This window comes from Leptosomus discolor, chromosome 13, assembly GCF_034619465.1.
Source record: "Leptosomus discolor isolate bLepDis1 chromosome 13, bLepDis1.hap2, whole genome shotgun sequence".
Taxonomy (NCBI): Eukaryota; Metazoa; Chordata; class Aves; order Leptosomiformes; family Leptosomidae; genus Leptosomus; species Leptosomus discolor.
The window spans coordinates 15,466,842-15,482,728 of NC_141403.1; the positions used below are offsets into that span (position 1 = coordinate 15,466,842).

The window sequence follows — 15,887 nt, forward strand, 5'->3', positions numbered from 1 at the left end:
AACCAATTTACATAACATAGTATAATTACATGGTTGGTAAGAGGACAATAATATTTTTTTCTTTCCTCTATAGAGTTAACTTAAAAAATATCATTGCTGGACTTCTGGTTCTCTCTGTTTTCTGCCCATCTCTACTTGCTAGTTTTCAAAAGGTTTTTTGGAGAAACTTGGCTAGACTGAAGAATATTTGTAGTGTACTATAGTGTTGCATTTTCAGGAGTAAAGCAGGTGACCTGGGATAGTTCTTGCAAATATGTGATTGCATTTGCAGACTAAGGTGTGTGCTTGTAATGCGACTGAGTTTTTGAGCAGTTTAGAGGGCATATAGAAGCCAAAAAAGATGATAGTTCGAATCCTAATTTTTCAAGCAGCTCTGCAGAGCAGGGATGGACCCCTCTTCTACTGCATTGTGATTCCATGTTGATAAAGGTGTCTGTTTATATGAAGTTCCCTACTGATGCACTGGTTAATAATTGGGCGTTAGGTGAACTGTGCCTATTTTATTTGGTAGCTGGATGTAGCAACACGCATCTGAACTTTCTAACATGCGTCATTTAGCATTTTCTTTTAAAAATCTCATATTTTTCCTTCTGTTAGATGACGCTGTATTAACTCTCTATCTCTGGGCTACTTGCAGCTATGGTTTTAGCCTATGCCTTTGGAAAAACTAATTAGCTAAAAGTCATTTGCTTGATAAAGATATAAGGTATAAAAATACTGTCAGCTAAAAATATCATGAAACTTGGATGTTCAGTGAAACATCATATTTGGCAACTTAGAGAAAATTGCTCAAAATCCATTTACTCTAATTCACACGTCGTCGATCACTGTTGTATAGAAAAGGCTTTATGGGGGTTGGGGAGAGCTGGGGGAAATGATGTAGTGCAGTTAGTAAATATGCTGTCAGTGGGACCTTGCCTAGACTTCGGTGTTTCAGACCAACAACAGACATCATTTTAGTGTTAAACTACTGTGATTATAAGGAATATTTCTGATGTCTCTGATAGTTGGTGTGGATGACTACAGCTCAGAGTCTGATGTGATTATTATACCTTCAGCCCTGGACTTTGTCTCACAAGATGAAATGTTGACACCTTTGGGAAGACTGGACAAGTACGCTGCAAGTGAGAACATTTTTAACAGGTATGCTTTTTAAATGTCCTGTCTGGCTAATGGTATTTGTCTGATTCAAATCTGACTGAAGTTAATTTGCATGAAATACAAATAACTTAAAAAACCCAACAGCTTTATAAAATTTTTTGGTTTCCACTCCTCCTCCTGTTTGCTGATAGTCCTCCTACTTATAGAGAGCAAAATATTAATGATAAAAGAAAAACATTTGCTTACCTTTTAAGCAACTGCAGTTCAGGAATTCTTCAACTCTTTCATTAATTGAACTACATCTTTTTAGTCTTTTGTGGATGCTAACATTCCTGTTAACACAGGACTAGAAGATAATAGTAAATTGTGTCCATAACTCTGTGCGGAAAGTGACTTTAAGAAAATACTTCATGGAATGTCAGGAGAGGATAACGAAGAGCACTGTAGATTGCCAGAGGAACCCAAGAAGTGTTCTGTAGGATGATCCTCCTGTGTAGTTTACAGTTTGGGAATTGCTGCTTCTGGCTGTTCAAAAATGAACTTGCCCAGTTAATACTGTGGTCTGCGTTTTCCCCTTTTTGTCTCTGTAATGCCAGTGAGCTAGTTGTTGCATTTAAAAGCACAGGTATTGGAGCATACTTCAGACAGACACACCCCACACCCACCATCCCCTGCACACAGACACTCTGCAATGGAATGGAGAGATTCAAAACCAGCATTTATTTTAATTTTAACTGTAAATGGTTATAAGATCACAGAAATTTATAAAATACATTAAGGTTGAGGTTTTCTGATGTTTTATTTTAACGCAGTTTAGTTTGGGCTCCCAGTGAATATTTAGTAAAGTATATAAAGTATGTTTGCTTTTGTGTTGAATTCTTGATTCAGTAGTATACAGAAGATAAATCTATGATCAATCACCCTGTAGGTTAGACTCTATTTTGTTGTTTGTGGCCCAACTTCTGTAAGGGTTTAGCCCTGTGCTTAACTTCTGTCATGTGCAGTGTACTTAGCATTCCATACTACATGTATGCACATACCCCTGTTCAGAAGGTTTTCATTCTGATTGAACTGAAGCTAGCAATTATAGAACGGCTCATTTTACAATCTGCAGAAATTAGTTTGAAATGTCTGATTTTAAAGTTTTCTGTTTTCCTGAAATCTGAAGTTTGTTGTAAGTTACAATTTGAGATGAAATCAGCAATTTGCCAACCAGGAGAGAGTTTTTGTGTGTTTGACTTTTCATGGGGAGGGAGGGAAGAGGAGCCTTTTAAGGCTACAGGTGACAATTATGTAATAAAAGACAGTAGGGAGGAGAACAAACTCAGAAACTCAAGTTGTGTGACTTGAATTTTAAACAAGAATAGTGATCTTTACATGTTACTTGCCCATTTCAGAAAAAACTGTCTCTCTGAGTCTCTCAGTATGGATTGCATGGGGTGTGGGGCATGCATAAGCTTGAAATGTTTTTGATGATGCTGTCCAGCTCTATGCATCCTGTGCTTGCCTGTGCTTTTCTGCAGGAGAAGATGGGTGGAGTGACTGTAGTTTTCCCTGGTTTTGTCTTTGTGTGTTTGGGTGTTTTTTTTGCTGGTATAAACATGTTTAATCCTAGCTCTAATTGTAGGCCTACTGTGTTATGTAGCATAAGAAAATATAGGAAATAGCGTATGATAGCCATTAGTGATATGAGTGTGACTAGCAGTTATATCACTGTAAGTGATCGTGAGTGACTGTTGCAGGCAGTTTATGATGGTTCAGCATTAGTCTGTCTCAGAAATAATTGGAGACATTTTTGCTAGACAAACTGGAGGATTTCGTAGGGAAAAGATAAGAATAAACAACTTAAATGGATTAATTTACTTTATGTCTCTTAGTATGGTGTAATCACATCCAATTACTTATGGATAGTTTTAACATTATTTTATAGTATGATTGAGTTAATAATGTTTAGGTTGTTTCTGTGACCTTGAGCCTCCATTTGTGTGTACACTTCAAATTATAGATGCCCAAACTCTTGAAATATTATCATTGAGCCTGGGTAAATTAGGGTAAGATATAATTTTTTTTCCTTTAAATGGATTAATTTACTCTTCGTGTGTGGTGGTTTGGTTTTGTTTTGGTTTTTCTTTGAATCTTTAAATTTCATTTAAAGTATTATTTCTCTTTGCATTTGTTTTTATTATAATTTTCTAGCTGGTTAGTCATCTACACAGGTATCATATTTGTAGTGTGTGATTGTATTGAATTATTAAAGTGAAGTTATTTTTAACAATTACTACAAAAGTGTGGTCTCCTTTGAGTGGATTTCTGGAGCACTCATGATTTCTCAGCTGGTGTCTGAAGGCCAAAGCCAGTTGCTCTGAGATGGAAATAGATCTATGTCTAAATCCTAAGAAATTTTAGCAGATCAGACTTGAAACTTGCAAATAGGAATTGCTTCTTCATTTAAATCTGTATGCTTTTTAACAGGATGAACTTGAAAAAAAAAGAAATGAGGTAGGGAATCCTTTAACAGCTTCCCAAGTGGTGGAAGGAATTGCTGTGTGATAGTTTCTGGCACGTTATGGTCTACATCCTCACTGTTTAAGTGTTGCTGATCAGCACCACGGATGTTGTCATAGTTTGAGAATGGAGGGGAACCAACAAATATTACAGTAAATGACCCCTCTTGTATCTGAAAACCAAGGCAAGTGGGACTCTGCTTATGGTTTTAGTAATGAAGAGACAGCCTCCAGACCAGATTTGAGAGGCATCTCTAGCATATGCCTTAACAACCCAATATCATATTGTAGCAAGAGTAGATGCCGAGCAGAAAGCCAAGATCATCACCCTGAAACACAAGGTCTCCTTGTGTCTGGTAGCACTGGTGTATGTACCTGCATGCATGGATGAGGATTGCCTTTTGCTGTTTGCTTTAAAAACCAATTGCTGGTGCAGACTGGAGCACAGCTTTTGTCTTTTCTCATTTTAAAAATACTTTGTGGGTTTTCTTAAGCTTTATTGCCATTAACTTGCTTCCTTTCCTCATTAAGAAGGCTCAGAAGCATACAGCACTCACCAATAGATCTGTTGAATAGTGAGGCAGTTCCTGAACAACAGACCCTTCCTTTTGATCAGCCTACTTTCTGAGGAATTGTTGTTGCCCTTTCTCTGCAAACCAAAGCAGATCTTGGCAGCAGACTCATTCATCGGTATGATCAGTCTTGGCTGTCGTGACTATGTCTGCCTATCAGTGTAGATCTTTTTAAGCTATCCTCTTGCTATGCTGCTTTGTGTTCTGAAGTACTTCTTTGCTTTTCCTTGGGGCAATAGCTTATGTCTTTTGTAATAGGTTTTTTTTTTTTTTTTTTAAATAGTTTAACTTCGACACACTCCTAGAGCAGCACTCAGCAGTAACTGAGGATATATTGGATCTCAAAGTACTCACATACAGCTTATCAGTAGCACTTTTGCTGTCTACAGTGTGGGTGAAGATTTGGCCTAAAGCATTCTGGGTAACTTGTCTTTGGCTAAAGGATGTGCTCCTCTGACTTCATGGCACAGACGTGATTTCTGGTATGGTCGGTAGAAGGTAGCCTTCTTGCTTTGTAGACTCCAGAGGGAAGAGAAGGCATCAGAAAGGAGGCTGTACCATGTGTGGCAATGAATTATTCTAATGTGATTATCTGATTCCTGACTCCAGCAGTCACAATATAAACCTTGGTTGTACGTGTCTGTGATTCTGGAAAATAGTCTCAAAGTTTTTAGAATATATGCTCTTGTTTCAGGAACTGAGAAATCAATTTCTCTTCAAGGAATTAAGGGCGATGATCCATTTTTAAATGTATCAGGGCTATACTATGGGCTTTTCCAGTTTTCCGCTCCCTTTTGCAGAGTCAAGAGCATCGTTTTACTGTGTATTTAAAAACTAGGACTTGCATGCAGAAAGTACTGCCACTAACACAGAAGAATGCTATTTTCATCCCTCTGTGCTGTAATGCCTATCAAAATCCTCTCTAAGACAGTATGTTTGGTGGGATGTGGAAAATCTTATCAAGACCTTCCTTAAGTGTAAGAAATTACCTTGCCTTATTTTCATTTAGACATGATCAAATTATAACCAACAAGTTAATTGAGAATTTGGTTATCCACAGCTGCAGGTTTTTTTCACTCTGCTCACTTTTCTTCTGTCTGTGGAGCCTAGCCCAGTGTAAACTTTCTCTTTTGGGGGTATTTGAGGACTGACAATAAGGAAATGCCAAACTCATACCAAACCCATGCAGGTGAAACTGTGGTAGTATTGCTTTTTGTGTACAAATTTGCAGATACATGCAAACCAAATAAATTACTTCAGTTTAACTTTCACAATATAGATTGAGAAAGTTTGCCTTATGAGTGTACAGTAAAATGATATAAGCTAAACTATCAAAGGACAGAATTTTCCCAAAGCACTTCAACAATACTGAATACACATATTTAGCCTTTCTTCTTAAGAAGGGTACAAAGATGTTGATTTTGAATATCTTCTGAGATTTCTGAGGGGAAAATCATGCCAAACTAAGTTACTAATACCAATATTCACTTAAATGTGAAATGTCATCAAGTCTTGATTTAGAAGTTCTGCAAATATGGATGAAGAAAACAATTGTTGTCTTTCCTTTTTTTATCTTTTTTTTTTCTTTTAGTGCATGCTTACTAGCTAAGTGCCCTCCTTGTGCAGATGAACTCCTTTAAATTCTATAACAGAAATTTATTACAGGGTCAGTGATGGTGATGGGTACACAGTAATTATGCCACTTAGAACTCCCAGTATCGATTCCAGATAAGGTCAAAGGAGTACATAAAAGGAGTTTGGATGATCTGAGCAAAGATATTCCTAGCTTTTCTCGGAGTATATAATCACGAATCCTAATTATGTCCGTGCGAGCAGAGTCTTCAAAATATCTGTCTCCTGCATGTGGACATAAAGGCAGGGTGTTTGTAATCTATCCCAGTTTTATTCCTCTGCTAATTGCAGTGAAGCATGCCTACAAGATATGCCTAGCGATCAGTTTTTCTACCGTTGGACAAGCTCTCCCCATACATGCTCATGAAAACTTGGACTTTGCTGATTATCCTCCACTTCTGCACATAATAGCTGAAGCAATTGTACTGCCTGCTACATTCTAGCCTTTGACCTCTGCCCTTTCTTTGGCCTGTAAGCTATTCAATGGATAAATAGATTCATTGCTGCTTAGGTGGCCATTGTATACCAAAGACAGGTATGATGAATAAATAATTTTCCTTGAGAGTTCACAGCTGTAGCATTATTGATTTGAAGAAGTGCCACTTGCCAGAGCAGCTGTCAAAAGTCTCTTTGGACCTGGAGGAATTGGGTACGAGAGTGGCTGAATGGGCAAGATGATGCAGTTCTATTAGTTGTTGCAATGAAGACAACTCTGCTGGCACTGCGGATTTGTAAAGGTAGTTGTTAGTGGAGCTTGGTATCTCACTGGAGGCAGGCATTGCACAAAGCCAAGCCCATGGCAGAAGAGAAATAGCACAAACCCGTTAATTCTAGGCCCAAATTGTGCCCTGATAACCGGGAGTAATGTATAGTAACAGAATGTGTGCCATTGAAATGCCTTACATCATCACCATTAATGTTGTTGGAGTCATTTCTGTCACATACGTACTTGAAGGAGTCTGATTCCCTGTTAGAATACAGTTTATGGGGTCGTGTTGTCATTAATCCTAGAGGAAACCTGCCCCTCTTTTTCCCTGTCACAGGAGGTGTCTCCTTGACTCTTTAGCCTGAAGCATGTCCGCCTGTCTTTGTTGTTTTGTCTGTTGCTAGACCAGACAGGTTATCCTTCAGAGCTCTGTTACAATTTCACAAGTGCTCACCTGATACTAACCTGGCAAGTTGCTGGGCAAGCTCATTGCAGTCCTCTGTGGTAGGCTTTTTCTGTAGCTCAACTGCCAGTGCTTTTGTGAGAAGGAAGATCAGACTGCTAAACAGGGCACCAGGGACCCTTGCTTATGCTCTGCTCTCCAGTAAGCAGAGCTTGTCAAAGTAAGCTTGCAGGGCTCCAATCATTCTGCATTAGTTGCCTACGTGCTAGCTCCTGGCCTGTGGCAAGTGCGAGGTGGGTTTAGGTCTGTCCTATGTTTGCGCCTTGGAGGCGCACGGAGAATTTTGGCAGATTGTTGGGGATAGTGGCAGAACTACGTCAGAGCCCGTAATGTTTGGAGGACATGGATGGACATGATCTCCCAGAGCACCGGATGGACGGAATTCAGAGATTACCCTGTCGTGACTGCCTACCCCCATTAGGTCTTCTAAAGTAAGCTTAGCTTGGTCTGTTGCCTTTTGCTGTACTGCTTTTTACCAGAATCTGCTAAATGTAAAAGTAGATCCATTGATTCCTTTACAAACCAAAGAGGAATGCAGGTTGGGGCAACCTTCTACATTTAGACCAGGGAAAAAGTTGAATGTCCCTTCTTAGCTTTGAGTGGATTGAATAAGTAAGTCATATCTGCTTCAGGTTAGGATTTGTGTCTTCATCTCCTCCTCTTGAGCACAAGTTTTGTGGCCTTCAGCTTACAGGGTGACTACTTCTGCATAGCCATCTGTCCACCTTGCAGGAACTACCAATGACTTACTGTGAGATCCAGCCACCACAGTTGAGGATACTGCTGACAAAGCTCTGTGAGGAGATGAGAGTCTTCTCAAAACTCCCAGCACAGTAGGTGGCCATTCCATAGTCCCCAGGAGCCAGCTGGGCTGGAGTGCTGTTTATCGTGGTTCCTTACTTGCTGCGATCAACTCAGTGGGTTCGTTGACTTGTCTCTCGCTTTCCAAGGTTACGTTTAATATGTAGGGGACACGTGCATCCAGGCAGGCTGGTTTACAAAATATGCTTCATCTGTTCCTCTTCTCTTTTCAGAGGTGTCCAGCCCTTTAAAAGACCAAGTCAACTCTGCTTCTAGGTTAGTGTGTCACACAGTCTGTTTCCCTCCATTAGGATTTTGATAGCTGAACTTCCAACTGCACACCAAGATCTCTACTGAGAGATGTTGCACTTTTGCCAGGTTGAAAGGAGCGAGGGAGAGGAAGTTTGTTAAAGGCAAACAGGTTTTTTTGCAGTTTGTTTTTTAGAGGATTTTGTTCATCTGTTTGTCAAAACAGTTTAGTTTAAGATAGTTTTGCAAGTGGCCAGTGTGAAATATTTAAATTACTGATTTTCAGTTTGAGAAAATGAGAATGTCTGCTTAGCTTTGGGAATTCATGAAAACCTACTACATTTCTCTGGTTGCATGGAATTGTAAAGTTCTCAAGCTCTCCCCGTATGCTAGAAATGTGACCATCTGTTTCTTAACAGTTTGTGACCATTGCTCACGTTCACTGTTCATAGTGAACACGATCAAGTTTAGCTTCTGCTTCTGCTTTTGCCTACAGCACTGCTGTTTGTCAACAGTGCTTCTGTCTATGCTGCATCCTAACAGCGTTTCCGTCAGTCGGTTCTGGAAGTATCTGGCGCTTGACCCTTGCTGCTTCAGCATTTTGATAAGTTGCTCTGAGGCAGTACAAGAGCTAGCAGTGTGTTGGACACTGTTCCTTGGCTCATTCCACTGTTGGGATAATCCTGCTAGCTCTTGGCCTGATGTTCAACCCACAGTGTCCAAAAGGGTGAAAAAAGAGAGTTATGCCATTGCAGGCGGTTGTTGAGGAGAGAGGTTGATTGCCACATGTTGCCAGCTGCATTGTTTAAAACCTTAAAGTTTAGGGCTCTCTAGGTAACTGATGGGCGGGACTTTGTAACATAGGCTGCAACAGAACCTTAGAGGACAAACCCCAAAATTTGACTGTATCTTGTCAGTGACAAGTTAATCCTTATAAAAATGTCTCATACATTAGAAGTAGTGACTGAGTTGATTCTGACTTATTTCCTATTTTCTTAATGTTTCATTTTCCACTTTGCTTAAGGTATGTCCCAGGCACACAGTATATATCTACTGCTCTATGTAGCATTTGAATGAAGTTTAGCTTCTAAACATCACCGTCAGTATGGAAATCTTCAGCTTAAGTGTTTGTACTTTTGTGCAATAAGTCATAATTCTGTTTATAACTGTTCTGACAATGGTGGTGTTGTCTTGCTTTGTACGGAGCAAGCTAGGGAATTCAGAGGTGAGGATGCAAGGCTGACACTGACTTCCTAACATTCAGCTCCTGTTCGTCCGCTTGGCAGATAATTACTATTTTTTTAATCTTTGTGGCTGGTTTCCCTTATCCTTGTAAACCAAAGAGATACTTTTAATGTTACATTTAAAGATAACAGTTCTTTAGGGTTATGCCAGTTATCAGAATTAAGAATTAAGAATTCCCAAAGCAGGACTAACTAGATTTACTGAGTTAAAAGTGAATCTATGTAAAATTTGCACAATTGCACAATTTCTTGATTTGGCTGTATTTCTGGACACAAATAATGCTAATTTTTAATCTTTCCTGTAAACTAGGCAAATGGTGGCTCGAAGTTTGCTGGACACTTTGAAGGAAGTCAGTGATGATGAGAGAGATTGTATTGCTGTGTTGGAGAGAATCAGCAGATTAGCTGATGATTCAGGTAGGTAGCATTAAATATTTTACTGGTTGACGAGGAAACGTCAAAATTGCTGAACCTGTGTTCAGCACATGACCAATACATTCTTTCTTGTCTTCAATATTCAAACTAGGGTTCTGAAAATGCAGTAAAATACTGTAAAATTTCATTTCACTAAACCTTCACCCCCCGAATTACTTTTTTCCTTAACTATTTTCCTCAACAGAATTAAGCCCCTTCAAAGTGTAGGATTGCCACTTTCCATCAGTACATTTTTGAATAACTTTTACTATGTACTTCAGCTGCTCAGCAGACCTACATGATTATTTTGGATTTGTAGGTAAAGATTAATTTCTTGCCTTGAAAAGAATCTTGAAAAACATCTGTGCAATAACTCCCGTTAGTTTTGATAGAATTTAAATGCTGAAGTTGCTCCCTTGGTCCCTTTTGGGCAAGCAGTTGTGAAGGTAAGAGAGGCAGCAGGAGTTGGTAAGCAAGGTGCAGATATAAGCAATGTAGTAGATACAGAGGGGCTTTTGCTTGTGAATATATCGAGACTCCGGGGTGTTTGGAATTAAAGGCAAAAGCAGGAGAAAAGTGAAAAACACGTGAAAGAAAAAGAGTGCTTAGAAAGTGGTGGGGGAGTCGATGAAGGGAAAAATGGTGTGGACAGAGTTCCAGTTTGAAGATGCTCTAGAAAGAATTAAGGGCTTACTTTCAACATGGCTGATACAGTTGGAGCACCAGAAGGAAGAAGGAAGGCTTTAGCAGCAAAACACAGAAGATCTTGAAGAAGTTTGTTCTTTTGTCATTGTAGGAGTGCTATGGAGAGTAACTTGTATTAAATCTTGTATGAGAAGAAAATATTTCTTCTGTATAATGTCAGTTAGGTTTTTTCCTTCTTCTGGAGTTGCAGAAGATAATGCTTTCCAAGGGTAAGAAGGTATTCTGCTTATTTCTGTTATTCCGTCATTACTGTCTTCATTTAAAATGGGTGTTTTTACTTTTCTGAGGGAATGTCCTTGTTTAGCCAGGAAAAATAGCCTGTTGTAAGTATTACATAATAGGAGTACCTCTCCAAGGATTCTTTAAGAGGAAAGAGAAAAGTGTCTATTCATTTAAGATTGAATGTGTCTTTAATTGAGAACAGTGGTGTGCTACTGTCTAGAGTGCTTTCCTAGCAAAGTTCTGCCTCTGAAATCTGTAATACAGTTCTTGTTTGTTTGATCATGTTAACAGTTTTGAGCATCAGAAACTTTCTGAAGCTTCATTTCAAGTTTGGAAAATAGGACAGATGTGTCCAGGGGAAAATGGCCTTGCACAGCAGCTTTGTAGCCTTAGGCTTTTCGTTGGTGACCAACTAAGTGAATCACATTGAATTTTGTTTAGGTAGAAATGTAATGGAAGCTGGGAGTTGAGCTCAAATCAATTTGTTTCCTTTAACAAGGGTGGAGGACATTTTTAGTCAGGGTTGATACTTTCTCAGCGTCAGTAAAAGCAGCATTTCAGGCTTTTCCTGCATTGTAGAAGTTGTCTCAGATCAGCCAAACTAGTAGCGCTGGATTCTGCAGCTGCCCCACAAATCAAATTTCTGCAAACTTATTGTGCCTCGAGCAGTTGCAGTAAGAGACTTAGCCTGTTTCTGTAAGACAGGTTATTAGAATGTCCTTGTGTCTTAAACCATGTGAAAATTCATTAGGGAACTAGATCTGCTTTGTCTCTTTTTAATGTATGTGTTAGACTATTGATCAAACTGCACCACAGTATTTTTTGTTCTTTTTTTGGTTTGGGGTTTTGTTTAGTTGGGTTTTTTTGCTAAGGTTGCTATTACTAGATTTGTTTTTTACTTTTATCTCCTGCTTTTTTCCATTTACGATTTTTTTTTTCCAACTTGTTCTGTGAAATGAGAAAACTGAATTTGGAATAAGAAAATATTATAAAAGTACCTATGCGTTTTGAGTGGCTTGGTTAGAGCCATCCTGGAGTCAAGCCTTCATGTTTAAATGCATAAATGAATAAAAATAAAACCAAACTCTCGTTAAAGGAGCTGCTCCCAGTGCTGGTGGAACACGGGAACTGCTGTGCCCTGGTCTCATGTCCTGCTGTATGTAAATGGCAGCACAGAATAGCTGTTCCCGTGGAGGAAACCCATCAGTGGCAGCTGGGGAATACTCTGCTGCCTCCAACCTCATTACCTGCCAAAGAAACTTTTTCTCCAAATCTCAGATGTTTGGAAGGCTTATTTTCTTCAGTGTTTGTCTTCATTACTGTAGTTGCATGTTCCTGCAAGTCTGTGATTTTGCTCTGGGGTTTGAGTATTTTTCAGTCCTTTCAAACTCTGGACTTCCTTGCTGTCTTTGATAGTGAGTTCCCTAGAAAAGTTACAGCTGAGATACCTCTGGTCTTGCTTTGGAATCTGCTGTTTAATCACTTCGTAATTTCTCTGTTTCTTTAGGGGTGTTAGGTATGGCTTCCCGCTTACATGTTTTTATGTTGTCTTTGAACCTACAGAAGCCAAAAAGCAGCTTGGCATAGAAGCCCAGTGCTTGGCAAGTGTTAATTTATCCTCCATAAACCCTTCTTAGGGATAAAATGCTTATCTTCATGTTAAAACAGTTGGGCCTTCTTCATTCTTAGATGTAGACTAGCCACGGACTTATGTGAGCTTGAACGAGGGCCTTATGTCTGGATTTTTCACTTGAGTAAATTAGTATCATTCAAACTTTTTTTTTTTTTTGGGTACCAGCTTGTGAATGGCTTGTAGGATACAAGGCTTCATCATTGTGTGCATAAGTATGATTAACTGACTTTGAAAGTCAGCCTCAGCCAGAATTATTGCATTATTGGCTTTTTAGTCAATGTGCTTGCAAGGGGTACCAGAAGCTTTAGCTCTTATTTTCTGAGGGTTCTTTTAGAGGAGGAGTCTAGATATTAATTTCTAAACTATATGTGGTATTTTCGTGTACTGGGAAATAGATACATATAGGTATCTTTCTAAAAAAAATGATAGGGAAGAAGAAAGTGACTTCCTGGAGGACTGGTGCTTATTTGCTTGTATGTAACAGGCTAGGTTTTTTTTTCTCTAGAATTAAAAGTAGTCTTTTTACTGCAAAGAATCTGTTGTGAATGCACTTTGCAAAACAAACTGATTTTAAAAACAATTATTAGACTGATTGGTTATTAAGTTTTGAAGCTGTATAATCAGGCTTAATGTGGATGGCCTCACAACCTTAATTACTTAATAGTGTACTTAACCTATGTTAGTAAGAGCGTTTCAATTACTGGTGTTGGTGTAGTGAGAGGTGCCAACTGCCAACAGTACCCGTTGAATAGCCCGTGTTACAGCATTTCATTTAACAAAATCTTCATATGTAAGCAATATTAATGGGAATGCTAATATTGCCTTTCCCAGCTGTCAGTAGTGTTTTCTCCCCTCCCGCATCTTCATGTTTCAGGATTTTCCATACCGTTTCTCCCACCTCCTGCTACACTAAGAATTTTTCCCTTTGCTTGTTGTGATCCTCTTTTGTCTCTCTGTGCATCTGCTGGATGACTAATGATGACTCTACCCTCTCTCACTAGCCTGTATTTCATTCCTCGCTCTGCCAGTCAGTAATGAAGTCCATTTCTGGTTAGTAAGAGAAAGAACCTGACTACTGAAGCAGCACACGTCAGCCACTTTGTTCTTTCCGATGGACTCCTAAGCTGAAAGGGACGGGCTCTGGTTACTGTCTATTTTCACTTGTCTAGTTTTAATTTTGTCTTCAAAAAAGGTAGGAAAGTTGGGGGAACATATGAAACAAGAAATGAGAGAAATTGAAAGGGAAAATGTGGATGACAGTGAAGGAAAAAAGGAGGGGAAGGGAAGGTTATATTTAGGAAAGAAGGGGATAGATAAAGTTTGAGTTGATAAACTATAGAATTCATTTAAACTTTGTCTTTGATCATGCAAATGACATTCAGTTTGATAATAGACATGCATACAAATCCAGTACTATGGCCGTGCCATTGGCAGATTGGCATCTTAGTATGGTGTGGATCTTGCATTCAGGCTGAGCACAGAAAGGGGGATCAATGCGGAGGGAAGGGCATGAAGGTGTTTTCTGCGCTGCTTGTTTCTCTCTAGCACATGCAAATCAATATTTTCATTTGCCTTTCACCAAAATTTTTTTCTTAGAAGAATGAAAGTGTAAATGCAAAGCTATGCACTTACACATTTACTTTTTACTCACAGCCCTTAATAAGAGCAAATGTTAATACTATTAATATTCAGGTGTACTTAAAACACTCATCAGTTGTCAGTTAGAGCAGCATTAACATCACCAGTAGTTGTTCTTCATACGCACTTCTATAACACAAAAACCTTACAGCCCCTCACAGATGGAAGCCAGGTGACTGCTGCTTGTATTCCAGAATGGATAATGAAGGCTTTGCAGAATTTCTTCTAAATACTGTACGTTGTTGCAGAATAAGCTATTGTGAAATAAGTCTAGTTGTGAGCTAGCTCTGGAATAATAACTTCATTTACAAGTAACTGTTCTGGAGCAATTAGTTGGTATTATGCTGTGCACTGTGCAGTAATCCCTTCTTAATTTCCAGTGTAGAGCTAACTGTAGTGCTTCACTTCTTCATAGCTGAAGTGGAATATAGAGTGAACAGAAGCCTGAGCAGAGATGAAATAAACCTGACACATTTATATAGGAAAGCTAAGTGTATGTGCTAGGAGTAGCTAGGTGAATATGTTGGCACTCTGCTTATGTGAGAGGTGGTGTCAGATTCTAGGGGAATTTTAAATGTTTTTTCATAGGTGAGGAAGGAACACAGTTACTTCTATGATTTTTTGAGTCAGTTTGGGATGTTGATTTAAATGTTTATTTCTGAAATAGCTAAAACTGAAGGTTGGTGTGTGCAGATCAAAGTCTACCCAGGTTTTGGAGATGTTGGTTGGAATATATGTGGTCTGGAAAACAAGAGAGGTACAACTGTGTCACTTTATTCTGGCAACTTCTTTTCAAAGTTATTTCACAAACAGAAGACATGGAAGTGTTTTCACTTTCTGTTGTTCACATAGTTTCGCTTGATTTTGAAAACTCAGTTCAGTATAGTTCTGCATCTAGAGAATACACAAGACCTGTTAGAATGAAGTGCTAATGAATGAGAAAACCGAATGTGAGTTACGAGATCTATTTTTTTTCTATTAATATTTAGTTTCTTTTTTTTTGTTTTGACAAGCTGCAGCTTTTTTTCTAGTAGCCTGCTGCTTTAAGGTGTAGACTTGTACCTTCAGGAGGTAATTTGAAAAGAGCAGTATTTAAAAATATTTCCTCTGCCAAATGGAAAAATACTGTTCCAAGCAAATGTTATGGAGAACCTAGTTGTAAACAGCAATTTTCCAGAGTGCCTAAAATAGAAACTTGCAGTCTTGATGTGAAGCAAAATTCTCCACCCAGATTTTGTTTATACTATGTGGAAGTCTGGTCCTGACTGTATTGTACAGTGCGAAAAATATACAATACAGATGTATTCCCCAGCTGGATGAGCTTATGCTTTAAGAAGCTGTGTGTGATAATACTAACCGATACTGCCATGCTCTGTTCACTCTGTTGATGACCAAACCATAAATTTGGCTATAAACAACAGAAAAGTTTAAACTGAAGTGTCAGACACTGTTATGTATTGAAGTCTGCTGGAATCTGTATTTGGAGCTGCCACCCGTCTAAGCTAAAGACAAAGCTGAGGAATGGATGAAGGGAGTGAGAAAGTGCTGTATCTTTAGTGGAAATTTTGGCATTGTTGCTCTGCTCTTTAGGAAACGTAATGCAGAAAAAGCTCTGCTGTAACCCCATCAGACTGCCAGATTAGGCTCTATTCAGTACACACTGGAACATATGCTTCAGCATTTGGAAGATTTAAGATCTTATCTAAATTGGTAAGCTTAAGGTTCAAGTTCTTACATAGCAGCAGTAATTCCCTAGAACAGCACAAATGCCTTTTTGATAGCGAATTACGGTGTTGTGTTACACAGCCAGTTACGTACGCGCTGCTCCTTTGTTGGTTTACATTGACCTTACTAAGATCGTAGAGCCATGTACTGAAAGTTAGGGAATGTAAGAACTAAGGTGACTTTACAGTTCTAACCCATTCATGAATTTTTCAAATTTTTAATTGCATAATCTCGTCTGTCTGTGTTCCTTACAAAGCCACAGCTTGGTTACTTAGCTC

The 15,887-nt window shown here is 38.9% G+C and overlaps 1 protein-coding gene across 1 annotated transcript in view; it reads left to right on the forward strand.

The window, feature by feature from the left end:
• PPP4R1 (protein phosphatase 4 regulatory subunit 1) overlaps nucleotides 1–15,887 on the forward strand; it is a 64,743-nt gene that overhangs the window by 14,616 nt on the left and 34,240 nt on the right. Inside the window, exons 3-4 of the mRNA XM_086472473.1 lie at nucleotides 1,008–1,143; nucleotides 9,583–9,689. Of these exons, the coding sequence (XP_086328599.1) occupies nucleotides 1,008–1,143; nucleotides 9,583–9,689 (243 nt within the window). The remainder of the gene's footprint in view (nucleotides 1–1,007; nucleotides 1,144–9,582; nucleotides 9,690–15,887) is intronic.